Here is a 26,891-nt window from a genome sequence, read left to right on the forward strand (position 1 = left end):
TGCGTTTTATTATTGAATTATTTGATGTTTTTATCCGTTCTTTAGTAAAATATACAAGTGTTTATTTATCTCGTTAGCATTAAGACTCACATTTTAATTGAGGAATGCACGTATGTTTGATATGACGATACTTTTTACCAAACATTAATTTCATACATTTTTTCATCGAGGACGAATAAAAGCTAATCATATCAATCAATCTGCACACCCAATGCAATATATATGTATATATAAAGACACAAAATATGATAAATCGTATTTATTATAAAAAACGATAGAAAATTTAGTTTCAAAGAATAATTCAATAATTTAATACAATGAAATTGTATATAACTCAATGGTGCTTTCATAAATTATTATTGTACTGTCAATAGCTATATTAAAATTTAAATATTTCTGTAAATATTATAGCGTAAGAACGTGTTTCAATATTTCATTTTTTGTATAATTAAGATAGATAACTAACGTTTGCATTTGCGTTACAAAATACAGCAAAGTTTATGATACGCCTGTAAATTCTACATTTTCAAATCTATCTTTGATATTTGAATCAGTAAACAAGATTTTTAAGTAAAAAAAAAAAAAAAACATTTGTAGTATCAATTTAGTTCCAAATTAAGTGCGAAAAATTCTAACGAAACTTAGGTTTTGGTAATGCCCCTCAATGAAGTTATCTTTCTAATACGTTAACTTTTAATAATTTTAGTGCACAAATTTTCATCTGCGTTAATGATATTAGACGCATAACGTTTATTAAATTTTTGCAAATACATAAAAAAATGTTGCACCCTTGCGAGTTTAATTATTTTCAAGTATAAGCAGGTTTTTGAATCTTGTTGCGATCGAAACTGCTATCGTTACTTTTTTTTAAATATGTTACAGTCATATACGAGTTAGAGATTGTAAAAATTATCAAAAAATCTATCACAAGAATTATATATATATATGTGTGTGTGTATATATATATATATATTATTTTTTTTATATTATGTTGTATATAACAATTGATGTTCATACCTGTCTCCTGAAAATGTTCGCGTACGAATATAAATTTTAACACCAAGGCAAATGAAGGTTGAATTTGTTAACAGCAGCCTATAATAGCCAAGTAGTACTTCATAAACTTTTAAAGTCGAGTAAATCTGTACTAAAATATCCAAGTATTTAGACATAAAATTTATTGTTTATATTTGACTGCATAATGTGAGTGAATAATATTAGTGATTTTGTGAATCTATAGTATTATGTTCCAAGTATGTGTGTTGAAACTCGAAAATTCGAATGTCTAAGCGTGTAGTACATATTTTAATGTTTTTTGTCTTTTTTTAATAGAGAACTAGTATTACGTGCACGCGCATAATAAATCCGCATTCATTGTTTAATTTTTTTTTTTTTTTTTGTTACGCTACGCGGTAACAAATTAGAATTATTTATTTATTCGACGGTAATAATATTGTGAATTATGAATACGTCCTGCTGCAGCAAAAATGTTAGTTCGTTATCATCATACAAGTATCAGGTTGAATTTAACAATATTTTGATGTTTTGAAAGTTTTTCTTTAAAAAATTGTCAACTCAAATCTCTGTTAACGTATACGTCAGCTCGTGGGTTATTTAAATAGGTATCATAAAATCGGTAGGAATATATTTGGAAAAGCTTTAAATGCCAAAAAATACATTAAAAATGTCAACAGTGATGTTTCTATAAAATATCAAGTACGATAAATTTCTATCAAAGTCACAAATCGATATTCGAAGAGCATGAATAAGATAATCCATTTCCTTTTTTTTTCAAGTCTAAATATTTGAACTCGATTGACCAAAGTGAAAAGAGGTAAAAAATTCGACTAGAAACGCTCGACATTTTTTTCAACTGCAAAAGCAAAAATCGCTTGAGGAAAAAATCGAGATTTCAGAATAAATAGACTTTCAAAATTCATTATTTCGCATATACATTTGAAATGCTGTTTTATACTTATTAAAGTAATATTTTTCTTTTGATGATTTTGCCATAGATATTATTAATAAAATAAAACAATATAATTTTCATTGATAAACACTTAATATTTAACATGTTCAATCTTGCACCAAAGTGTAAATAATCATTCTTTTTTCAACTGTTTTTGGTACTTAAAATGAATTACAAATGGCTTTTATAAGAGCTCCAAGTAATTCAATTCCTTTTTTTAATTTCAATTTTTTCACATTACTTTAATTCATTATTAATCTAGTAACAATACCAGAGATTTCAAAGACACAACTTATTCTGACGTTTTTATTATCACAGGCAACGTTCAATGTAATTCTACTAAATATGACTACAACATACGTGCTTGGAATTTTTTGTTTCATATTTCATTCTTGTTTTCTATATTCAATACAAAAGTTGAGAGTTTAGGGAGTAGGGTCACTTGGTTAATTAATTCACATCCTAACCAGTTTGCGTTAGTATGAACAAGATTTTACACAAAAATGTACTTATTACTGGAAATTCTCAATAAAGTTTAATAATCGCGCATAGAAAAAATGCTTTTATCATTTCGTACTTTTCCAGATACATTAAAGGTGTTAAACGAAATGCTAATTTGATTCACATGATAATTTAGCGTGTATTGATGTGTAAATGTATACAAAAACAAGCTCAACATTCGCATTTAATATTACTGTGCAATATCTACGCGCTTGATAAGATTTTAAATTTTCATAAAATCATAGAAGATATGCTCCTCAAACTTTTTTTAATATTCAATATAATTTGTTCATTGTCCATACAAAATTTGATCAATGGAATCAAAATTTTTGTGAAGTTTAGTTACATCCTAATAATCTACTTAAAAATATTCTGCATTTTGCTTTTCTAGGTACAAAGTAAAATACATCATGTAAATAGTAAAACTATTGAATTTAGAGCACAGATCTTTTTTTCATTGATAATTTACATGTATATCTGTTACTTTTTAATCGATTGAAAAAATTGTTAAGGCTGGCCATGTAAACACTCCTACAAAATATGTGTACTTTACATGCATTTGTGCATGTGGTTTTGATGAATGTTTTTCGAGTTTTTATGAAATATACCTTTTTTTAATATTTACAGAAAATAAAGAAAATGAATACATTATCCACTTTTTACATTTCAATAGTTGTAAATACTCTAGTGTAAAAGTGACAGATAGATGTCACAGTTATTAGTATTTATATATTTATAGTTCTAATTTTAATCTGGTATATATAAATTTCAAATGGAGTATAAATGGGACCAGTCAATAAAGCTCATTGTGATTTCAATAAGATTAAATGAATAATAAAAGTTATCAAATCTATCTATGAAGGCTTTACAAGTAAGTTATTAGCATTTTATATTAAATACTGTCACACAAATGACAGTGGTATTGATAGTTGTAAATAAATAAAATTTCGATTAAGTATCGTGAAACCTCAATGAAATTGATGAATACATCTATTTCTAGGGATATAGTTTCGTTATTTCCTAAACTAATTCATTGCTTTTTTCTTTTGCAATAGCTCAATTAACAATGAACCTTGAAACTTACTAGGTATATGTTTCGTGAAAAAAAAAGTAATACTTGACTATAGTATGATTAAAATTATTGGTAAACTTATTGAACTGAAAAAATTATTGATTAATTACTGAGTCAATAATAGTCTTAGAATATTTGTATGCTTTATGCATAAAGTCAATTTTAATAATTATAAATAATGGGAATGTTATGTATAATTTATAACATACTTTACTTTTCATTTTCACATAAAACCTTTTGTATTATGAAAAACATTAGAAAACTAACTTACAAAATAGAGATGCATGAAACTTTTTTCGCATTTTTCAAAATAAGTATATATTTTTATATGTATTTACTTTCATGCATTCATTCACACTGTTAAATTTTTCTTAATTCAAAGAACTTTGAAAATCGTGGTATGAGCATTTTTTCAGATTTTATAGCATTTTTCTAAAAAATATATTTATATATAGATTACAAAGTAGAAAAAGGGAATGTATTCATACAAGTGTATGTTGCATGCCTGTATACACACACAAATAAAAGTTCCAAACAATTCGGTTTAAAATTTTGAATAAATAAAAAAAATAAACAACTTATTCAAAATTAAATAATTGTCAATCAAAGTGAGTATTTAAAAATTATTTATATGTTTATGTGTCACAAAAACTTCGAATATTAACATTTTATAGACGAAGATGATTTTAAAATTTAGATTATATCTATATAAGTTTTGAAATAAATAATCTTTATCGTGTTACAATGAAATTCGAACAAATAAAGTGAAGAAAACTTCTTATCTAAACAGCACATATAATTTAAACTTCACGTCTAACAAATAAAATTGAAAAATTTCGAACTTTTTAATGTACATGTATACATATCCATTATTATACAGTGAAGACGTTTTTCTTTGACCATTTTAAGTTTCAAGTTTCCCTATACAGTACTTTATAATGTACTTTGTTATCATTTTAATATACTTTGGATATTGTAATGGCAGCATTGAAAAACTCTATTTGGAATAAAGAGTTGGCATAAAAGCAAAGCTGCTGGTCCAAGACTAGATAAAATTTGATTAACAAATAATTGTAAATACTGATGCTTCAAATACGTGTAAAATTGCTCTTACAGCTGTAAATAATTATATAACCGTAAATATATTGATGTATAAGAGCAATTCTAACATGCAAACAGTATTTTCCAACCTGAATAATTTTCTGAAAAATTGATAAAATAGCTATCAAACAGTTAAAACGAAACTGCCTCTCAACTTTTGAGAAAATTTGCAGATTGAACATTTGGAACATTATAATGAATAGTTAATCAATTAAAAAAATTAACGCAACAATAAACACTTTCGTAATAAATAAACCTAAATGATAAATTTTCATTTTTTTTTTTTTTTTTAATTTTCTGCCTTGCAAAGTAACTTCATTGTTCAACAAAGCCAGCGATAAGACTTATTATTGAACTAAATAATGGAGTTCTGTGCAGATCTTGTGAAACAATCATAGAAAATACTATTCCTATTCTCACCTTTAAACTATGTACAGTGTATTCAGCACAAGCACATGATGATTATTTTTTGCAAGAGTAACAATATACCCTTCTGATGTTATTTTCAATCCACAACATCTTGACACCTACATTCAAAAGAAGCTTTAGAGCAAAAGTTTTTTTTTTAAATAAGCTATTAAGTGCTAAAAAAACTTACTTTTACATAGGGACATTCAAACTCTGAAATTAAGGTACCATCTCTTGAAAACACTGCAACATGAAATCTATTTCCATGAGAATCTCCAATTAAAACATCACCAGCATCACTTATATCTATACCATTTGGGAAATTAGTTATATTTTCACAGCCAATGCGTCGTAAAAATTGACCATCCTCATTAAAAACTACTACACAATGGCCTTTGAAGTCACAGACAAAATATTCTTTACCTGAAATTACATTTAATTAGTTTTCTTTTCCTTGTAAAGTAATGAAAATTCTATTTTAAGAATATATTACCACTAATGGCTATATCACTTGGTTCTCTCATATAGTCACTACAATCAAACCATCGTAGTAAATCTCCAGTATCACTAATTACAAACACTGTTGGAGATACACTGTCAACTGCTACAATATGTCCTTGGCCAGTAACAGCTAAACCAGCTACAATATCAATGTAACGAATTGCTATTTTTTTAATAAAATGGCCATTTTTGGTGAATATTTGCATTCGAGATCTTTCATTGCCTCTATCACAAACCACAAATTTGCCACTGTTTCTCATGACAGCCACTTTACGAGGATACCATAATTGTCCCTCTTCTTTACCCTCAACTCCAAATTGAAACTTGAATATTCCAGTTTTCTCAAAAACCTTCACAATCATAACATAATTAGTTTAATAGTTATTGAAAAAATTATCATATGCCATTGCCTTATTACCTGTATTCTGTGATTATTAGTATCAGCTACAATAATATCTTCATCTGTACCCAAGCAAAATCCATGAGGTGAATTGAATTGACCTTTACTAGGTCCTAATTGACCGAATTTACAACGAATTTGCATGGGCGTCAATTTTGTATTGGATGTTCTATTGTGATTAACAATTGATGAACCAGATATATTGTTGACAGAATTATTAACTACCATCGGCATGTTATGCATAGAATCACCATTTATATCATCTGATGAAATAATGCAATTATGGTATTAAAATTTAGATTCGAGAAATTAATAGAAATGATCAATTTTAAAATTACCAGGTCCTTGAGACAATATTGGAGAAGTAGAAGAAGAAAGTGACTGAAAACCACCATTTAATAAAGAATTATTAGTCAAAGTAGCTAAATTTGGTGCATCAATAACTGGTGAAGGTCCTCGCCCCAGAACAAGATTGCTTCCATTGATTGTCGGAGAGTTCATATCTAACAATTTTATTTAATCAAGTTATTATACATTTTTCAAAAATAGTAGAATTTTAAATAAAATTTACCTTGATTAGCTAAAGAGTTTCCTAGTTTAACTAGAGCTTGTAAATTATTCAAAGCATGACTGGTCGAACTTAGATCGCCAGCAAACAAATCAGCTAAAGTAAATGAAGGAGTTGGACTAGGATTGGTACTCGGGCCTACAACCCCAGATGGATCTTTTGAAATATCTACTTTTTCAGCAAGGCTAGCGAGTTGTTGAAGATTGTATTCTTGAATACTTGTCAAACCATGCATCGAAGTTGGTTGAATAGGCACTGTGACTGGTGGAGGAGGAACATTGGGGCTAGACGTAGGAGGAATGATAAATGATGCATCACCTTCGAAAGATGATTGCATTGATGTAGGGAGAGAAATTGGAGAGCTTGCACTTATTGAACTGGGACAACCAACTGATTGACTAATAAGTGTTGGTGGGAGTTCAGTCATATTGTTTATTGTATCCACAACTGGCTTGGAATTTATGACATTTTCAGTGCAGACTTTTCCAAAAGCTTCCTGCAATGAAAAAAGGAGGAAATTTTTTTTTCATTAGTCAACTTTGAAAATTGTTCAAATTAACGTAAAAAATTATAAAATAATGAACTTACTTGGATTATTTTTTCAAATGAATTATAATCAGTTTGAAATTCAATTGAAGATGTGATTGAAGGCTTTGGCATATTTTTCAATAAATTTGTAAGCTGTTTGCAGACAACTTGTCTCAAAGATAATATCTCAACAGCATCACCATGTTCCAAAAGTCGGTTAGTGAACTCACAAGCAGTTTCAATTTTTTCCACAGTTTTTTCAACACTGTTGTATTTATATGGTTATTGTTAGAAAGTGAAATATGCATAAAAATTATAATTGAAATGAGAGTTTCTATTTGGTTTATGCTGTAGCATAATGAAAGATTCCATGTAAATGCAAATGTTTACATACAAAAACCACCAAACAGACACTTTTTAAAATTTATTTAATTACCTGTGGAAAGAGTCCATTATTTCGAGTTCTCTTTCAGAATGAATTTTTTCAAGATCATTGAGAGCTTTATCACGACATTTCTCAAGAATTGCCTTGTAACTTTGAAATGATTCAACAATCAAATCTTTGGCTTGATCACGTTGAGCTTGCAGTTCACTTAAGGCATTTCCAAGTTGGGAAGAAATTTGATCACAGTCACCAATTCTAGATTTACTTTCATTAACTAAATTGATGAGTTCTTCTTTTTGACGTGGTTCAGCATCTTTTAATCGCTCGTATTGATGGTCAGGTGCTTTATGTTCAATAAGTAAACATTCGTTACATATAGGTTCCTAGAATAGAAAAAAATAGAAAGAAAGTTGAGAAAAAATTGTAAAAAATACTTGCTTAAAATAACAGAATAGTTTCTTACTTGACAAGTGTAACAATAAAATTTAATGTTCTCAGATGAATGATTTTGACAAAATATTGGTTTGTGTATAGGTATAGCTTGATCAGATTTCTTAAGATCATCAAAAGCAATAACTTTGTGGGATTCAAAGCAACGCATAAACTGATGCGCAGTGTTGCAGTTTGGACAGAGAAAATTGGCACAATCGGAACAACGAGCCACAGCATTTTCCATTGCTTTGCAGGATGTGCAAAGCATAGACGTGTTTTTGATGGCAGACATATCAAGGATGTTGGTGAGCACATAGTCACTGGGTAAAGAAGCTGCACCTAATGGCCCAAGCTGAGTTACCTGCTGGCAAATAGGGCAGGCAAGGGCTATAATCTTGGACGAGTGATTCGCCGTATCATTTCTGTTTTCGACGAGCTTGTCTAGACAGGTCTCGCAAAAAACGTGAAGGCAAGACAAAACTCTAGGCGAGGAGAGCTTGTTGGTACAGAGTCCGCACTGGTTGAGCTGCGATACATCCTCGGTGTCGTAGTTCATGTCCTCCAGCGAGTCAACTTGATTACGAGAACTGAAGCTTGCACTTTTCTCGCCGAAACTTTCGGAGCCATCGACATCGTCGCTCTTGCCGGAGCCGCTGTGCGACGTGACGGAAGCGACTGAGTCGGTCCTACTGGACACGGCCAACGTCGTCGATGCCATTTTTCCGCTGCTCTAATTATTTGTCACGACTGCAATTGATCCTGACTTGTGGCAGATATCGTGGTCCTGGGTGAACTGATATAGCTACTCGAAACAGCTGCAACTAGCTGCTGTGCGGCTGCACAAGCATTGACAAAATAGACACAAAATGCGTCAGTATTCACTTACGTATATGTATATATATATATATAAACACGAGTATGTGTATGCGTTTGTACGTGTGTGTACAAAGTGCAGCATTATAAATCAATTATTCAACATGGCAATTGCATGGCAGACCGTCGCGAAAAGAGCTGCCGAGCTGGAAATCTTACTTTCAATGCATCATTAATTAACGTACGATGTTAGCGATAATATTTTCGTAAGTAAAAAGTGCGTCTATACGTAAGTATGTACGATTGCCAAACTTGAGCGCCCGCGATGCGCCAATTGACCCACGATGCTACACTGCCGAGTTACAAGTGAGAATTCGATAGGATAGACCGTTTACTCCCTCAGACATTTGTGCAAATGGCAACGTGCGCTTTAGGCTCACACTTTATAATGAGCCTGTTTTATCCATCAGCAGTGCAGTATTATGTTAGTAACAAAGTCATAGGCGTATACGTCGGGTTTGATATGTACGAGTTGGTGACCATCGTCGCGAAAAATACAGCATAAGTAGCGCGAAACTATGCTTACACGCGATGCATATACATACACATGGCGCGTGTGTAGGTAGTCTATTATGCGGATATTGCGAACTCGAGGAAGATGCGCAAAACTGCAGCATAGACCCACGAGCAAGAGAGACAGAGGGAGGGTGAGAGAGAAAGAGACGGAGAGAGAGAGAGAAATGACGAGCGGGCGAGCGAAAAAGAAAATGACAGACGAACATCGCTGCCAAGATGCCTTCAGATATTTTTTTATTCTCAATTTTTCTCGTTAACTCGATGAATTTTATGAATGCTGTTGGTACATGTAATACGAATGCTGCATTCTATATGTAAGGTTCGAATAAAAAATCGGCACTCCGTGGAAATGGAGGATGTCGGAAAAAAGAGAAGCTCGAGTACAAGTGGAAGACGCGCGCGCGGCTCGGCCAGCTGCATGTAATTCGCACGAATCATGTCTACCTTCGCAGTTCCAATAAATATATCCAAGTTTAAACACACGTATGTACACATACGTACACAGGACAAACATGCATCGAGTATTGTTTTATTATACTCGTATTCGTACGTTATTAATAAAAGTAAAAAAAGTGCAAACAAACCTGCAAAGCGGCGATACGAGTGCGATGTACTCGAACTAGGGGCTGGCTCTCGTTGTTTTCGCTCGAAAAAGTTTCGCCGCGTACTGCTCAACGTATATCCTATGGAATACTGCAGATGCACAACTGACGCATTTGTAGCATTCTATGAACTTATGCTGTAAAATTGCACATGATTTATACGCGATAAGGTTTTAAGGATTTATCAGTGTCTTGCAGTCAAGTCCGAAATCGGTGTTCACTGTTAACACTGCATGGCGTTTACTTGGGTGGAAGAGTAGTGTGCATGTGTGGATGTTCCGCATATACATGCATATATATAAATTTATACATGTATAGATATAGATATATGGATGAAACGATTATATGCACACGTACACGTAAGGGAGGCTAGTACTCGTCGCGCGCGTTAGAGCAGTTCACCTAGCCCGCACCACTCCTCTCTGGCCTCTGCGGTAGCTGCTGCTGCTGCTGCCCTGTAGGCCAGTATACTGCAGACTTTTGCACGATCTATAGATATATGCACAAGTGCGACTGCCAAGTTGGTGCTGCTCCTGCGGCTGTGTGTGTGAATCGATGTAACTATTACGTGTCTGTACTCTGTATATATAACGCAGGCTCGGGCTCGCACAGTTCTGCGAGTTGCGAGCGTCGTCGTCGGACGTCGTCGAATAAGTCTCGAACTAGCCTTATAGCACACGCGCACTTGTTTCTTGTGCGCTGACAAAAACATACATTAGGCGTGTATGCGCGCAGAAAATATATATAACTACCTAATGTGTATTTGTGTACACACGTATGTAATGTACCTTCATATAGCCTGACTTGAGGTTCACAAGCTCGGCAACGTTTATGAGCCGCTATTTCATGTCGGGCTTTTATTTTCTGCAGTCTGTCCAATGCAGTCTAGAGATGTATACGCACTTACTGTAAAATTGTAAAGTTGTTGTACTTGCAGTAGCGTCACCAGTGACCATCCAACTCATTTGCTGAATGCTGACTGACGAGCTTGAGCATTTTTTCATGCGTTGCACTAGTTGTTTATGTTCTGTATGGTTAAATATTCGGTGCACACAGGCAAAATCCTCTCTTTTCCCTCGCCCGATCTCCCCTTCAGTTATTTATTTTAACTGCAAAATGGGTAGAGCTGTGACATTCTACTATGCGGAAATAGCACGGCTTAGATATAGCATCGCACTTACCTGCAATTATGAGTAAGCTGAAAAAATTGAACTTTGATTCTATGACGAATTTCAGAATTCGATTATCAAAAGTCGACTTTTGTTTTAAATACGAACGAAGGTCCTTTTTCGAAATTTTTAACGGATTTAAATTTTCATTAACTTCGTCATCACTGACTTGAAAATGTTAACAAGTGATGATCGAAAAGATGATATTTAATTATTACAAGTTTTCAAAATAACTTTTCAATTTGAATTTCGTATACAATTACGTTCGAAAATGCTTACTCGTACTTATTGAACATGAATTGATAATTTATAAACTTAAAAATACAATTGAAGAAATTGAAAATTAAACATAAATTCTTATGATTTTTTAAAAATTTATTGTCAGTTATTTTATATAAAACAATAAAAAACATTAAAAATAGATTTCAGTACAATCAGTTATACATTGTTAAAAATGAGCGCATCGCTGCCTCTCGTCCATCGTCCTTACGAAGCGTGGACTGGATATTTCTCATCACATTTCATACAATATTTATGTATACGTAAATAATTATATTCTACGGAAATATATTATACAGTGATACCGAAATTATCAAAGTGAGATCAACAATATAAATATTGACTATAATGTGTTGACTTAGATTTATTTCTTCTATGTAGATAAATAGGCTAAAGACACACAGCCCATCTCAGTCTTCTCTTTGCGAATATCAAAAGCGTGACAATACAAACTTAAAATATTTTTATTTCTGGACCATTTAATTTTTCAAGGAAATTTCAGGCACATGAGAATACAAACATATAGACTGCCGAGATTTGAACCTTTTGACGGCCTTCTAAAGGTAACTAAAAGAATCTTCTGTAATACGTATTATCTATATATACAAAGTTCATATCAGAGATCGAGCCTATATACAGGATTTTCGGCAATCCAAAGGTTCAATCCAATATATAACCAGACAAAATCTATTTTTGTTATTAGGCACTAGATATCGTCATCACGATCAGTAGTCACTATCATCTTCATCGCTGTAATCTGTTTCCGCTTCGTTGATGTCTACTTCATTTACGGCTTCATTTTCTTTGTTTTCATAGTCATCTTCAGACATACTACTAAAATCGTCATCATCGTCATATTCTCCAAAAAGAGCGAGCTCATGAGCGTCGAACATACAATTTACCAGCATGTCATTGTTGTGCTCCCGATTATTTGTATACTCAGTACGCGGGCGATCGTCGTTTTCGTCGGAGCTACCTTCCGTGAACGGGCCTTGGTCTCTTTGCTGTGCAGAACCTTCAGAAATACCGTTACCACTTGACGCTGGAACGTGATTTTCCGCCCTGCAGTCATCAAGGGGCCTTTGTTCGAGTTTAGACACTTGAGCTGGAGTAGGCCATCCGTAGTCCGATTCAAGATCCGAGTCTAGATCGGACTCGTAATCCGAAAGATCGTGGTGCTCTTTGCGCTCTTTGCGCGGCGCTGCTGCTGGCTCGGGTTGAGGTGCAGGTAGGACATAATTTTCACCGAATATCCACTTTAGGCACTGAGTATAATTTTTACTTTTTGCAGTACTAATTACCCTCTTACCAACTTTACTGGTAGGTCTGATCTCGAGGTCACATTTCGTCAACAATTTGATCAATCTTTCTCGTTTATCCAACACGGAACGCACTAAGTACCACTCTAAATCTTCTTGTTCACAAATTCCATCTTCGTACATGGTGTCGATGATTGAGTCGTCGTCGATTCCAATTTTAACCATATAAAGTACATTACCCCAATCAGTAAACCGTTGTTTAAATAATCTGTCAGCTTCACTTAAACGCGTTGGATCGATGTCAGTCCTCATTTTTATATCAGTAGAAGTTATTTGTTTTTACTAATTTAAAAATTACACACAGGATTCAAACGTATTTCTTAACCTATATATAGATAGACTATAGATATACTGTAACACGCTGCACTCAAAAACGACCTTCTCTGGAGAAAACTTTCACTCAAAATGATTTTGAATGACCGATGCCGTATTCCAGTGTCGCCGCGTGCTGCATTCGTACTACATGATCGAGAAAGTATTGAACTGAACGTTAGCGGTTAGCCGACAAGACGAGATGGCGCTTCGAGCTATCTGATGCAGTAATTGCTTCGGTTTTTCAAATTAAAAGTCCCTCATTTGAATTCATTAACGCGCATTGCGTCGATTTCGAAATGAAGAAAAATGATTTTCAAGACGAGTTTCATGCGAATGTTCAGACATCATCTCACGATTTTTGGGCGATAAGTCAGAGGCTAAATTTCCATAGCGGTAAACTCGTCGCACCACAGAGGCTACCCATTCTTCTGAATCAAAAGTTAAAATGGTCATTTGATGAATGGAAAGGAGTCAATTTAGATCTTATACAAAACGATTTTCAGTTTTACAAGGCTCGCAGTCAAAGATGCGATATATTTGTTGTCGATTTCGAAAGAATTCAAACGACTATTATTGATCAAGATTCTTTCATCGAAATATAGCATACCTTAGTTCATATAAGAACTTACACATTCGCAAGTATTTTTACTGCTTTTTTGCTGTATAGTACGGCATTTTTATAGTTTATAAACAGGGTAAAAAAGTAATCGAACGTGGGTGTTGCGAACGCCTGTACGGTTGTGTTTCGCGCTCAGCACTCTGAAGTCTGAAGCCACTGAACATCAGTACCATGCGGTACTTCTCACAGTACACAAAATTCGCACTATATTTCGCACACGTTCGCGATGTGTGCGCACGCATCCGTTTATTATTGTTATTATACGCCTTATATGTTGTGAGTATAAGTATGTGTATATCTGTAACGTGACATAAATATAAGCAAACTACTACATGTACACGCATAGTAACATACATGGTATACACTCACACAAGCCCACATCGGGCTTACATTAGCGCGCAGCTGCGAAATTTTAGCAAGCAAGCAGCAGCAGCAGTTGCTCAGTGAGTAGAATCGAGGCATATATAGAGAGTATGACTACTGCTTCTCTCCGTCTTTATCTCTCCAAGTCTCGTATCGATATAGCTCTTGACCAATTTCTTTTGTCCCTTCGTATCTTGACTTTGCGTCCCTTGGATCGCGCGGTCGGCTGAAAAAGGTACGATAAGTATATCGAGCAATTCTACAAGTATTCACGGACGACGAAATTATCATCCAAATAGTGTGCGTGTGTGTGATATTTCAGTCGAGCATATCGCCCTCGTGTCTATGTGTTGTGTATGTGCGCCTTCACCTATGTCAATCTGTAAGAGTGTGCGAGCTGTGAGTGAGTGTTTTGTGTCGTCTCTTTGTATGCATGTGCGAGAATTCGGAGTCGAGCTCGACGTTCAGTGAGTGGATCCACTGGATAACGTCAATATTATGGCCACTATCGGAAAGCTACTTTTATGCAAACCCGAGTTTCTAACGTTGCTCGCTCCCTCGCTTGTTCTCCTTCCTTTTCTTTCTTCTTCTTGTCTGCGACGTCCATATGTATACACATCCGTCTATATACGTAGCGCAGTATGTACATAGCTAAATAGGTATGCCTTCACCTAGCTATATAGATATATGATGTATGTACCTAATCAGCAAGTAATATCGCACATAGTCTATGTGTGTGCGAGAGAGGGCAGATTCTTCGACTTCCTTTTAAATCAGTTCCATGTTAATCCGTCACGATCTTGTAGCTACTATCCAGCGAAATTTTCTTCTTTTCTTACTTGAACCATAACACATAAATAATATCACTGTCATCTACGTCATATTTATTCACTGAGTGAGTAGTTTAATGTAAATATTAGAATCATTTCTTTCAATGACTTCAAGTACCTCATCATCATCGCGTCAGCATTGCTAAAGTTACATCTAATCATAATAACAATTTTTCTAAAACAGATTTTTTTCACTACTTTTATTTATACAGCAGGCTGAAAATATTCAATTGATTGACGTTCATCTGGATCGGACAATATGACGATTTTGTCAAAAAAGAAGCAGCCATCTCAAAAAGATAGACGTAGTGATACTTCGTCTAGTTCAGACGTCGATGGTGTGCAAAGTGATCTTGGTTCCCAGTCTCCAATTTCTATACCAAATTCCTCTTATCAGGTAATCATTAAATATTCATGATTTGAAATTTTTATCAAAAGTATTTTATCCTTCACTCAAATACTTGATACTTTTTAAAGGTACGAGCAGCTAATGGCTTTGCAGTAGACTTACATACTGTACAAGCTGATCACAGTACTAACTCAATTATACATAACAACAATGTTTCATATGAGGTAATTTTTTACGAGTATACCATCAGTTCATTGCTCATAAATTATGTATTCTTATGAAAAAACTTTTTAAATACTTTTAGGCAAATGCAGACTGCAGAGAAGAGAGTCACTTTGAAGAACCCATTAGCTCTGGTATAAATAAACGTCATCGTAGATTATCCAGTCCACACAGGTAAGCTATTAAGAATTTATTTTTATGTTAAACCAAAAATTTTACGCATTAGAAGCCTTTAAGCAAATCACAAAAATTTTTCTAGATCTTGTAGAGTCTCCCGTGCTAAAAGAGAACGTGAAAGAGATAGAGTACGTGGTTCCAGTGTTGACAGTACTGGTGAACTAGAAAGAGAAAGAGAGCATGAAAGGCAGTCCACTCCACCAACTACTCCCAGTAGTTCTTCAACAGGTATGAGCGACCTACAGTAAAAACCTAATAATCAATTTGATTATTAAGTATATCATATTCCTAAAAATAATTTATTTTTTATTATATTTTAAAAGCTGATGATAGTCCTACTTCAAGCTTGATGGCTCTTGCAACAGCTGCATCAGATTTAGAACATGAACATGAACACGAAGTAAATGGTTATAATAGTGGTGATGAATACACTGGTAGAACTGGACCTAATTTAACCCTTGCAGAATGGCAAGAAGTAAGAGACAATTCTAAATTTATTTTACTATGATTATGTATAATTTCAATGTCAACAGTAAATTTATAATTTATAATAATTATTATATAGCGAGACAAATGGTTTGAAAAAAGAATGAAAAAACGAGGGTTTGTTATAAAAAAAATGGGAGAAGATGGAGCTTGCTTGTTCAGAGCCATAGCTGATCAAGTTTATGGTGATCAAGATATGCATAGTGTTGTCAGAAAGCACTGCATGGATTATCTAGTATGTTGCTTTAAAAAAAGAATTGAAGATTATATCAAATTAGTTCTAATCCTATTCTTTTCCTTGATAATAACTTTATTTTAGGATGCAAACCGAGAATTTTTTTCAAACTTTGTTGCTGAAGACTTTTCTACTTATGTTGACAGAAAACGACTAGAAAATGTTCATGGAAATCATATAGAAATGCAAGCAATGTCAGAAATGTATAATCGTAGTATTGAAGTTTTCTGTTATAGCACTGGTATGTTGTCTATTAATTTTATTAAAGTACCATTTAAAATGATTAAGCTTTTTTAACTTTCTTTCGTTTCGTTTTTTTATAGAGCCAATAAATATTTTCCATGGAGTACATAAAACTGATAACGAACCTATCAGATTATCCTATCAAAGAGGAAGTCATTACAATAGTATTGTAGATCCTTACAAGGCGACGGTTGGTGTTGGTCTTGGACTACCTCAATATAGTCCTGGTGCCGCTGATCGAGCATTAGTCTCCGACGCCGTTAGACAAAGCGAAGACTTACACATTGAACAGGTAAACATTAATATTCTGAGTCGCTCTATCTGGCTATTTCAATTAAAATCAATATTTATATCACGCTTATTTTTATTTTATTTATTTATTTATTTTTTTTGAATTTCAGACGATGCTTGAAGATAAAATAAAAGCTACTGACTGGGAAGCTACAAATGAAGCAATTGAAGAACAAGTTGCCAGAGAAAGCTATTTGCAATGGCTACGAGACAATGAAATGAGAAAAGCTGTTGGTTTTCAATTTGTAAAAAATGTTATCATTGAATAATTACTTTGAATAACAATTGATTTAAATTTTTTTCAGAGATCAACAAGTGCTAGTTCTACAAGTACTATAACAAGTTCTCAAAATAGTCATTTTCTAGGAACATCTCAAAGGAGACACACTTCTCCTCCCAAATCAGTCTGTTCCTCTCCAGATACTGCAACAAAAGTAAATTTTCATACATTTATAATATTATCAATTTTGGACTGTTCTAAATTTTATTAAATCATTCTTTAGGGAAGTGATGGTATCAGATACAATAAAAGATCCCCAAAACATCAAATTGCATCAGCACCTCTGTCCACTGTCAATTCATCTTCTGTTTTACAAGAACCTGTTCCTGGCAGCAGCAAAGAAACTAATGCATCGAATGAAATTGCATTTGTTAACCGTCTGCCTCCTGAAGTTTTTGGTACTTTTTAATTATTAACTTGGTAGCTATAAATTACAAAATTACAATGGGAAATAACAATTATTGTTTAAATTTCCAGGTTTAACTGATTGGGAGGACAGTGATATTTTGTCTAAAGTACTTGCCACGTCACAACAAGAATATTTAGACAGTCTGAAACAATCGCGTGCTTCGACGAATAGTGCAGACGATTCAAGCAAAAGCTGAAAATTGTTCGAAATCATTCAATGTTACAAAGAAAAACTCTTGTATATGTACTATACATGCATATATTGATGACGATAATTGTGTGCTTAAAAAAAAGACCACACAAAAATCAATTTGTTTATATAAATGTGCACGTTGCACGGTGACGTGCAGACAAGCTTTAGAAAAAAATCGTAATTAATGAAAATTATAAATTTTATGTTTTGGAAATTGATGCAGTATCAGGGTTTGAATGAAGCGAAATCATTATTAACTTATTTTTCAACGTTATAAAAAAAGTTTTTATTTAATTTTCGAAACTTATGATTAAAATTGTATGATATAATGTACATATACACCTTCTTTCTCTTCTCCTCTCTCTCTTTCTTAAAAGTTAAGATTATTCTTTTAAGTTGCTCAAATTTTATGAATGATCTTTGATCTTATAATGTAGCGGTAATTATAAATTTAGACTTAATCATTATCATAAAAATTATAATAAATTGAAAGCTGTCAATGGCGATAAAAAGTAATTTATTCTTTTTTTTAATAAAATCATATTTACTATACGAAGTAAACAGTTATCTATTCATTTTCTATACCACATTATGAATTAAACTTAAATCTGTGCACGCGAAAGGACAAAAAGATATAATGTTACCGTAATGTATAAGCTATTTAAAATGTAAACAATCAAGAGGCACCTCGAGTGACCGCGAGGCGTCACGAAATCTTGTTTTGTTTACCCATCGTAATTTTATCCTCGCTTGCCAGTGCTCATTGCCATATTATACATACTCGAGAACAAAAAGTGCGAAAAATTATCCCACAATGGAGACAGGCAATTTTGATTTTGAAACTCTCTTGGGCGAAGGAAGTTTTGGGTAAGAAAACGAGAAAATTTAAGAAAAAATTCCATTCCTCATTTTAGTATACTCGAAATTTGACCAATAGTAAGGTTTACCTGGTGAAACGTCGCAAAGATGGAAAGCCTTTCGTCATAAAAGCTCAAGAGCAAAATGCCCAAAACGAAATAATCAATAAGGTAAGGTCACGCATATATTATGTACGGATGTGCAAGGGCGTAAGCTTAGTTTAATTAATCTTATGGGCAATTATACACGAAGATGATCAAGGCAGAAGTCGAGTGCATGCAGATACTGCGCCATCCAAATGTCGTAGCTTATCACGGCGCCTGGAGCGAGTCAAGTAAATTTTTCATCCTCATGGAGTACGCGACCAACGGCACTTTGAAAAATCTCTTGGACAAGCAAAAGAGCCCCTTGACCGAGAACGTGAGTATTATTTGCCGATTATGGAAGCCGATAAATGCCAGCAAACGAGTGAAACATTGGTCGAACAGGACGCCATGTACTTGTTCGCTCAAGTCGTTCTAGGAGTCAATCACATACACTCGAACAATATCTTGCATCGAGATTTGAAGCCGGACAACATCATGCTGACCGGTCGGATGGGCGATATCGTGAAAATCGGCGACTTTGGCCTCTCGAGGGACCTGCAGGAAAGCAACATGAGCCACGCCGGCTCCTACTATTACATAGCCCCGGAGATGCTGCAGAAGAAGCCGTACGACTTCAAAAGCGACATTTGGAGCCTAGGCGTGATCCTTCACGAGATGCTGACGCTCGATTTGGCTTTTCCAGCGACGGTACTTTGATAATAAAAGATATTTTGTATCTATAATATCGTAGCCGAACAATTACCGACGAGTCACACGCTCATTTCAGAGTATGGAAGAAATCATCGAGATGATTTGCCGAAACAAGCCGAGACTCTTTCAGAGGGAACAGCTGGACGTGTCGAAGGAGACGAAAATCGTCGTTTGCAAGATGTTGATCAAGGAGCCGAGTCGCCGGCCGACCACCAAGCAGCTCATTCTCTGCCCGTACCTGCTGCCCTTCGTCGCGAGGGTTTACTTGAATCTCGGCCGGGCTTACTCGGTGCCCGATGAGCTTTTCGATCTCAAGATCTTCCAGCCTTATCTCAAGTCTTGCGATAAATCGAGCGATCAAACAAAAGATTATAATGACAATATTTGTACGTAGTTAATATTATTTATGTTATTTATATGATCGAGGTCGTTATTCGTTGTTGAGCTATTTTCGATTTGTGTATTTTACGGAGTAGTTGAAGCTGGCCTCGCCTCCGCTGGTCTCGCTGAAAATTAACAATACAGAAAGAAACGCGTGATAAATAAATTGCAATGTCAATTGGCTAGAAAAAAAGGCACGAGTGTAATAATTACTTGGACAAGCTTGAGACTGAAATTTAATATCGTCGATGGCGAATCCTCCATTACTAGCGCTTCCCTGCAAAATCAGACGATACGACGATCGTGGCTCTATCGTCACTTGGGCCCACGTCCACAGGGGCTTTGGATTGTTGAAGCCCTTGGCCGTCAGCGACCAAAGCTAAAAATGATTAAATAAATGTTTATTAGCTCCGATGAAAAAGGTGTCGACGAAATTCGACGGACTAGCTGTGTATAACTCACGACTTGCTCGCTATCGTCGAACTCGCCGGAGGGCTCCTGCGAGTCGTTGGCGTCGACGTCGTCGTTCGGCGACATGAGAACGATCTTGAGCTCGGTCGACTCCTCGACGCCGAAGGCCACGAACCAGAAGGTGAAGCAGGAGGGCTGTTGGGCCGCCGACGACTGGACGAGGGGCGACCTGAGCTTGACCTCGCGCCTCTGATTCGGCGAGAAGATGTCGAAGAAGACAAAGTCGCCGGGCGAAGAGAAGGTCTTGTCGAGGAGCTGGGCGGGCCGATGGCTCGGGTAGGCGCGCTGCCACTGGAGCCTCGGGTCGTTCTTGCCGCTCGACGGGCTCGTCTGGTTCTCCCAGCCGCAGAGGCCCTTCTCGAAGCTGCAGTCCTGCGGCCTGACCGAGGCGCTGCTCGGCTTGACGCTGCAGTTGCCCGTGTAGAAGGCGATGTCGTCGATGGCGATGTTGCCGTTGGCCCGGTTGGGGCCCCAGGTGCCCTCGAACACGATGCTGTAGTCGCGCTTCTCGGGGCCGATGGTCACCTGGCCGTACTGCCAGCTGGGGCCCTGATTGTTGTAGAGCTGCCAGAGGGGCAGGGCCGAGTCGATGCCGTCGCCGACGGGCTGCACGAGGACCCTGAGCACGCCCAGGCTCGGTCCGGCCGCGTCGATGAACGACTCGAACATGAGATACCAGAAGCTCAGGCAGAGGGGCTCGCTGTTGCTACGGTGGCTCGACTTGATGTCGCTGCTGACGAGGTAGGCCGAGGCCGAGCTGCCGCCCCGGCTGTTGCTCTGCAGCGACATGAAGTACTCCTGGCGGGGCCTCGTCGTCGTCAGGGTGTGGGGCTTGCGGTGGTGGCGCGAGTTCAGGCTCTGCTGCGAGACGCGCTCCCAGTTGACGCGGTTCCGGCCGCTCGAGTGGTGACTTCCGGCCGACGGGGAGCCAGCCGAGCCGGCGCCGATCGGCAAGGGATCCAACGAGTCGCCGCCACCGCCGCCGCCGACGCTCGACTCTCGCCCGTTGATCCAGTCGCACTCGTCGATCTCGAAGGCGCAATCCCGCGGGTAATGCGCCGGTGCGGCTACTTGCGGCGAAGCTGCGAAGGCGCGCCCCCCAATTAGCTAATTCCGTTGGTCAAGTTTGGTAAGGCAAATATGTTATATCGACTCACTGGGACAAGGTCCGCTGGTGAAGGACACGTCGTCGATGGCGATGTCGCCCATGGCCGTGTTTCCCACGCTGGCCTCGAAGATGAGCTGAAAGTCCTGAGTCGAGGCGACGGTGACGCGCGAGTCGAACCAGGAGTTGCCGGCGTTGCCCTTGAGCCGCCAGATCTCCTGGGCCTGGACGTCGTCGGCGAGGCTTCGCGCGTGCCGCAGGTGTATGCCGAGCTGGCCGATGCCCGAGCCGAACATGTGGAAGGCGAAGTGCATGCACTGGGGCGAGTCGACGGCGCTGGCCGGCAGCACGACGCTGGCCAGCCGGGCCACGTCCCCGGCGCGCCGAGGATACGCCGAGTCGATGTAGGCGTAGCCGCCCCCCGTGCTCGAGTCCGTTCGGTCGGTCACCGGCCCGGTCGTCGGGTTTTTGCTCCCTCGGCTCTGTAATTGTACCTTCCAGTGTATTTTACACGTCTCTTGTGCTATTCGTGCTATTGCATATTCGTGCTTACGATAGACCAGTCAAAGTCGTCCTCGGCTTCGTTGGTCCAGTCGCAGAAGCCACCGGCGAAGTTGCAGAAGCCTACGCAGGACGTGCCCGGTTGCAGGTCGATGTCGTCGATCGCCACGTAGCCCCGGTAAGATCGCGACGGGTCCTTTTCGTCCACGGGTATGGCCTCGATTATCAGCTACAATCAAGGGACTCGAGCACGAATAGAGGAAGGAATCCCTCGGCAATGGGCGAGTATATAAATTTGAGTAAAGTCTAGGGCTCACCGTGTGGGTATCCGGGTAGGTGTAGAGCAGCTGGCCCTGCTGCCAGGTGCCGAGGTCGTGGTAGCGGGCGTTCCAGAGGATGCGCTCGTCGAGGCGCGACTGCCTCGCCGCGGCGACGCTCTGCAGGGGTCCTTGGCTAGTTGTAGCACTGCCGCACGAGTAGACGCCCGGCGGTGCGGTCTCGTTGGCGCCGCTCGACTTGCTTATCGTCGAGCTGAACTCGTCGTAGCCCGAGTGCAGCAGTATCCTCATGCCGGCGGGGCTGAGGCCGTCCATGGCGTACTTGAACATGAGGCAGGTGCCGGCGACGCTCGTGCTGGCCAGCTGGGGACTGTGCAGGAAGCCGCTCTGGCCGACGCTCGAACGCCTCTCCGAGCTCTTGGACGTCTCGACGAAGCCGTAGCCGCTCTCGGGGGTGCCGCTGGTCGAGTCGATCGTCGGCCCGCCCAGCCAGTTGGCCGTCAGCCCGGTGCTGGCCTGCCATTTGACCGAGCCGCAGCCGTCCTGCCACTCGCACAGCGACTGCGACGGCAGCGGGCCAAAGTCGCAGAAGGCCTCGTCGACGCTGACGGTCGGCACGACCAGCGGCAGCCGATGCTGCTGCTCTTGCTGCTGCTGCTGGGGCTGCTCCGCGAGGGCCACGGGCGAGCTCGCGTACTCGATGTCGCTGATCGGCCCCGAGGACGAGTCGTAGATCAGCTTGCTCGAGGCTTTGCTTTTGCCGCTGCTGTTGCTCACGACGAACGACTCGAGCTCCTCCGAGTTCGAGGACGACGAGACGCGCTTCGAGCTCTTCAGCCGCTCCTCCGAGTGCTGCTGCTTCTTGCCTGCAATCAACGCGATCGCTGCGGGATAACTCGAGCATCGAGATCGAATCGCGCGCGCGAGCGCCGCACCGCATCGGTATAAGTGACTTACCGTAGAGCAGCGAGTAGGAGACATCGGCGCCGAAGCGCTTGGGCTTGATGGTCGAGGAGAAGAGGAGCTCGGCCTCGGCGATTATTATCAAGAGGAGCGCCACGATGCCGCACACTTTTCTCGTCATCCTTTCGTTAATTGTCGATGCTGAGGCCCAATTGGATCGTGTCACCAGCGGCGGGCGCGAGAAAATTCATCCTTTCGACGATGTATACGTACGCAGGCGAGACCGGGACACGCGAGAGTGGACTAGTTGCGTCGAGCCGCGGCGGGCCAAAGCCTACCTGCGTACGCGGAGCTGCTTTATACATAATAAAGGGTCAGCGCACGTCAGGCATGAATGCCCTACAATTGTTGTGTGTGTGTGTGTGCGCGTCGCATTACGTGCAGAGCTCTGCGTGCGATAGCCGTGTTGTAGCTATATGTAGCACATAGCCGCGACTACCTCGCATGCATCGGCCGCACACTTGCACTGCGCGCTGCATTTGCAATTATACACGCGTGCGTGTGCTCTCTCTCTCTCTCTCTCGCGTGGGACGAGCCGATTTGCCACACCGGAAATTTCTTTTTCCTTTTTTTATATACCTAGTTCACTTCTAATAATAACGGTTCTTTTTATCGATTTCATCAGCATATACTGACCATAATGTACGTTATACCCTGGGCGATAAATAATACATAACGTGTTTGACTTTATTTTTCCTTTCTTATTGTTCCTTTTTTATTTTATTTTATTTTTTTTTTTTTTACAATCACAAATATGAATATTTTGCCGATTTTTATCAGCCACGCCACTCTCGTATTATGAAGCCAATGATCGTGTGTCTATTGTATTAAGCCGAGTGCGTGCATTTATTTGACGACACATTTTCTTCGACGCTTCAGCTAATATGTACAAGCATACAATATACATTTTTTTTCTTCGTGAATAACAAAATTTCAATCGGGTGCGAATTAATAATTGACGGTAGTCACACTTATAAAAATATATAACAATTGTACAATATATCTTCGACAAGTATCGATCGACATCGCTGCTATGTATAATATTTTAGAGACGCTAACGGGGCTAAGTCGATGCAGTCTTGTTATTGTTTGCTTCAACGACCGATTCCGCTGGCTCGCTCTCGTTACTTTGGGCAATTTCCGTGGCTAATTTTACTTCGTCGCCGTTCGCTAGCTTCGGGTACTTGTCGCTCAGGAGACAGGCGTCTTGAACGTACCTATTGAATATATCACTTTTGTCCAGATAAACATGGTGTCCCGCACCATTGATCACCTGTTGAATCGACGAAAAATTGTTATGATTAAAAATCCATCCAAGATGATAATATCGATCGATTAGATTTTGAAAAATTCACCTGTATATTAACGTAAGAATTAGATCTGATTTGTTTAATGGCCTCTCCGGACGTGTTGTCGATCCAAGATCTGCTGCCGTAAATAAACGTTATAGGTACTGACGAATCTATCTGGTCGATTCTTTTTATCATTGGATTTTTTGCCCATCCAAAGCCTTGCATCATGGCATGGAAGGCGCTCTCTCCACTGCAATAAAAAATTAACAACTTTTAATCTTTCCTGTAATCCACGAACGAATGTTAAAATTCTTAATTTTAAGAAAAACTCACGAAGGCGTTTGTGCGTTGCATTGATGTATGTACTGTGAAATTAAACTAGGCTCCTCCTTGAGAATGGGAGAAAATTTTCTTATAATATCTGGCCTCGTAGTCTCGATCAGCCACTGGCCGAACGGTCCGGCGAATCTCACGGCCCAGAGAGGATTCAGCGGTTGCACTACGTAGGCAATGGCTTTGACCCACAGGGGTATGTTGCGCTTTTGTACGACTTCGCTTGGCTTCTCGGGAAAGCCCCAAGGATCGGCGAGTATCAGGTGTTTTACGTGCTCGGGATGTTTGATGGCGTAGGAGGCCGCCAAAAAGCCACCCATCGAGTGGCCCAGCAATACGAATTTGTCCAATTGGGTTTCTCGCCTCCATGACTCGACCGATCGAACCAGTTGATCCTCGGCTTCTTTGGCGTCGCTGCTGAAATTCGGTCGGCTGCTTCTTCCAAAGCCTGTATGAAATTTACGGATGTTATTATAAATATGCATATATGCGAGACGCATCTCGACCATCCACGGCGGCTGAAATTACCCAGTAAATCGATGGCATAAACCGGCCGATGTTTTGCTAGAGAGTCGAGATTGAAGACCCAAAGTGCGACGCCAGCTCCGAGGCCGTGGAGTAGCACAATCGGAGTTTCCGTGGATTGTTGATTCAACGACAGCGTCCAAATTTTGTCGGAGCTTCCCACGACGGATCCGATGTCGATGTAAGAACCTCTATATGATGTTTTCAAATCTACAATCAAATTGATTAAATACATGAGTATGAATCTGTCGGGTTTTTTACAGGCCTAAAAAAATCACTTCGCACTCACTTACATGACAAAATTTTTCTTTCGACGGTTCTCAACATTGTGGCCGATGATCGGGACCAATTAAACCATCCTCCAAACCAGCTGAAAAATTCGAAAAACGTTGTGCAAACTTTTTTCGGAAGAAAATCAATCGGAATCCCATACATCCTTTGACCGTTCGTTAATTATTTAGAGCTTGTACTTCACGAATGTTAAGAATTAAAATCGTGCAATCAATAACGCGTCTCTCGTTTCACATTTTTTCACACTTGAAATGCCAATCTTGAAAATACATGCTCTGTAAATTTTTCACAACGGATTATAATTCTTTGATAGTGATTATCACATCATTATCTTGTATGAGTCTCAAAAAAATTACAAATGATTCAACATCAACAGGTATGAACTTGAACATTGTATGTAATTATCTAATTATAACGTTCAAGTTTTCCGTGATTATGTAAAATAATTGACATTGGATTCAAGTGTTATTTATTATACTCAAAAATACGCGATGAAAATTAAATTAGAGTTATTTTTATTATTATTTGATATTTAAAAATATATATTGTTTACTAAATGTTTATTTACATATAAATGAAGATGAATAATACTACGATTGATACTATTTTAACATGATAACATGTGAAATATTTCATGTGTCTCTGGTTGACGTTTAATTTGAAACATGCGGTTAAAAATGATGCAACACTTTTTTAACAGTGTCGCGAGTAAACTGAGTATTTGAACAATTTATCGCTTTTAATTGCCAAGCACTTGAAATATACGCTTATTACATAAACAGAGAAGATATTTATAAGTCAAAAGATGCACTTATACCTATGTAAACATATCTTGCAATGTCTTGTAACATTGAATATTTCGACTACGCAATCGCGCAAATTATATATGTCACTTTAAATTAAATTTAAATGAAAAACACACATAAAATCTGTTGTATCTACACACCTGCTTGTTTGCAGCACTGCAATTTCATTACTTTCTGCCATAGATCTGTTTTTTGTCTTCTAACCTTTTTATTATTTATCACGTTTTTCTATAGATCAATGCGCAACGTACAAATCACAATCGAATTCATGAAAATTGTATCAATTTTACTGGCCTACTTGACTCTATCAAACAATCATTGAGAGACACACATTGTACTACGCGTTTGCTATCTGCCAACGAAATCATGTTGACTTCCTGATTTCCGTACGTAATAATGTGTAACTGTCATTTTTCCTATTCCATTGATGACACATAAATTCCCCACAAACACGTATTCGACCGAGTGAGGCGTCAGTTTTGAGGCAAACTCTACATTTGCTCAAATCGGTGCGCTAGTTTGCGTTGCAATGACACCGCGAAATCGTAACGCGCCCTAAATGAGGGAATTTAAAGAGCTCAAAATGCATAAATAAATAAAGTGCTTACTTAACATTGATGAAATTTTTTTATTTTTAACAAGTTCTTTTTTAATAC

At 38.2% G+C, this 26,891-nt stretch overlaps 5 protein-coding genes across 7 annotated transcripts; 2 read left to right on the forward strand and 3 right to left on the reverse strand.

Moving 5' to 3' along the window:
- Window positions 1-1,991: 1,991 nt before the first annotated feature.
- On the reverse strand, window positions 1,992-10,941 carry LOC106658706 (B-box type zinc finger protein ncl-1). Its single transcript, XM_014380786.2, has 10 exons — window positions 9,839-10,941; window positions 7,897-8,701; window positions 7,485-7,816; window positions 7,109-7,313; window positions 6,524-7,016; window positions 6,291-6,455; window positions 5,971-6,215; window positions 5,545-5,902; window positions 5,242-5,474; window positions 1,992-5,170 (listed from the first exon to the last, which is right to left on the reverse strand). The coding sequence occupies exons 2-10, from the start codon at window positions 8,581-8,583 to the stop codon at window positions 5,066-5,068; spliced, it is 2,823 nt and encodes a 940-aa protein (XP_014236272.1). The 5' UTR covers window positions 8,584-8,701; window positions 9,839-10,941; the 3' UTR covers window positions 1,992-5,065.
- A 3,044-nt stretch (window positions 10,942-13,985) lies between these two features.
- LOC106658998 (OTU domain-containing protein 5-B) lies at window positions 13,986-18,150 on the forward strand. The gene is made up of 13 exons (XM_014381257.2): window positions 13,986-14,155; window positions 14,963-15,147; window positions 15,228-15,323; window positions 15,404-15,495; window positions 15,581-15,726; window positions 15,822-15,973; window positions 16,064-16,219; window positions 16,304-16,460; window positions 16,543-16,754; window positions 16,864-16,983; window positions 17,059-17,187; window positions 17,257-17,431; window positions 17,511-18,150. Exons 2-13 carry the CDS (start codon window positions 15,010-15,012, stop codon window positions 17,636-17,638), a joined length of 1,701 nt encoding a protein of 566 aa, XP_014236743.1. The 5' UTR covers window positions 13,986-14,155; window positions 14,963-15,009; the 3' UTR covers window positions 17,639-18,150.
- Window positions 18,151-18,243: 93 nt separating this feature from the next.
- LOC106659000 (serine/threonine-protein kinase nekl-2-like) lies at window positions 18,244-19,863 on the forward strand. The gene is made up of 5 exons (XM_014381259.2): window positions 18,244-18,501; window positions 18,572-18,662; window positions 18,745-18,912; window positions 18,981-19,286; window positions 19,366-19,863. Exons 1-5 carry the CDS (start codon window positions 18,449-18,451, stop codon window positions 19,681-19,683), a joined length of 936 nt encoding a protein of 311 aa, XP_014236745.1. The 5' UTR covers window positions 18,244-18,448; the 3' UTR covers window positions 19,684-19,863.
- Window positions 19,710-23,578, reverse strand: LOC106658997 (MAM and LDL-receptor class A domain-containing protein 1-like). Its single transcript, XM_014381256.1, has 7 exons — window positions 22,983-23,578; window positions 22,065-22,891; window positions 21,800-21,976; window positions 21,299-21,728; window positions 20,133-21,223; window positions 19,884-20,049; window positions 19,710-19,795 (listed from the first exon to the last, which is right to left on the reverse strand). The coding sequence occupies exons 1-7, from the start codon at window positions 23,107-23,109 to the stop codon at window positions 19,755-19,757; spliced, it is 2,859 nt and encodes a 952-aa protein (XP_014236742.1). The 5' UTR covers window positions 23,110-23,578; the 3' UTR covers window positions 19,710-19,754.
- A 150-nt stretch (window positions 23,579-23,728) lies between these two features.
- LOC106658999 (protein ABHD4) lies at window positions 23,729-26,689 on the reverse strand. 3 transcript variants are annotated; one of them, XM_023460069.1, is made up of 6 exons: window positions 26,376-26,689; window positions 25,432-25,704; window positions 25,142-25,348; window positions 24,614-25,061; window positions 24,344-24,530; window positions 23,729-24,261 (listed from the first exon to the last, which is right to left on the reverse strand). In XM_023460069.1, exons 2-6 carry the CDS (start codon window positions 25,571-25,573, stop codon window positions 24,052-24,054), a joined length of 1,194 nt encoding a protein of 397 aa, XP_023315837.1. In that variant the 5' UTR covers window positions 25,574-25,704; window positions 26,376-26,689; the 3' UTR covers window positions 23,729-24,051. The 3 variants fall into 3 exon arrangements, with proteins under 3 accessions (XP_023315837.1, XP_023315836.1, XP_014236744.1); XM_023460068.1 differs by lacking the exon at window positions 26,376-26,689 and adding an exon at window positions 25,998-26,147 and having other exon boundaries at window positions 25,432-25,508; XM_014381258.2 differs by having other exon boundaries at window positions 23,730-24,261; window positions 25,432-25,508.
- Window positions 26,690-26,891: the final 202 nt, after the last annotated feature.

Source organism: Trichogramma pretiosum, unplaced genomic scaffold (assembly GCF_000599845.2).
Source record: "Trichogramma pretiosum strain Unisexual culture from Peru unplaced genomic scaffold, Tpre_2.0 scaffold10, whole genome shotgun sequence".
NCBI classification, from domain to species: domain Eukaryota; kingdom Metazoa; phylum Arthropoda; class Insecta; order Hymenoptera; family Trichogrammatidae; genus Trichogramma; species Trichogramma pretiosum.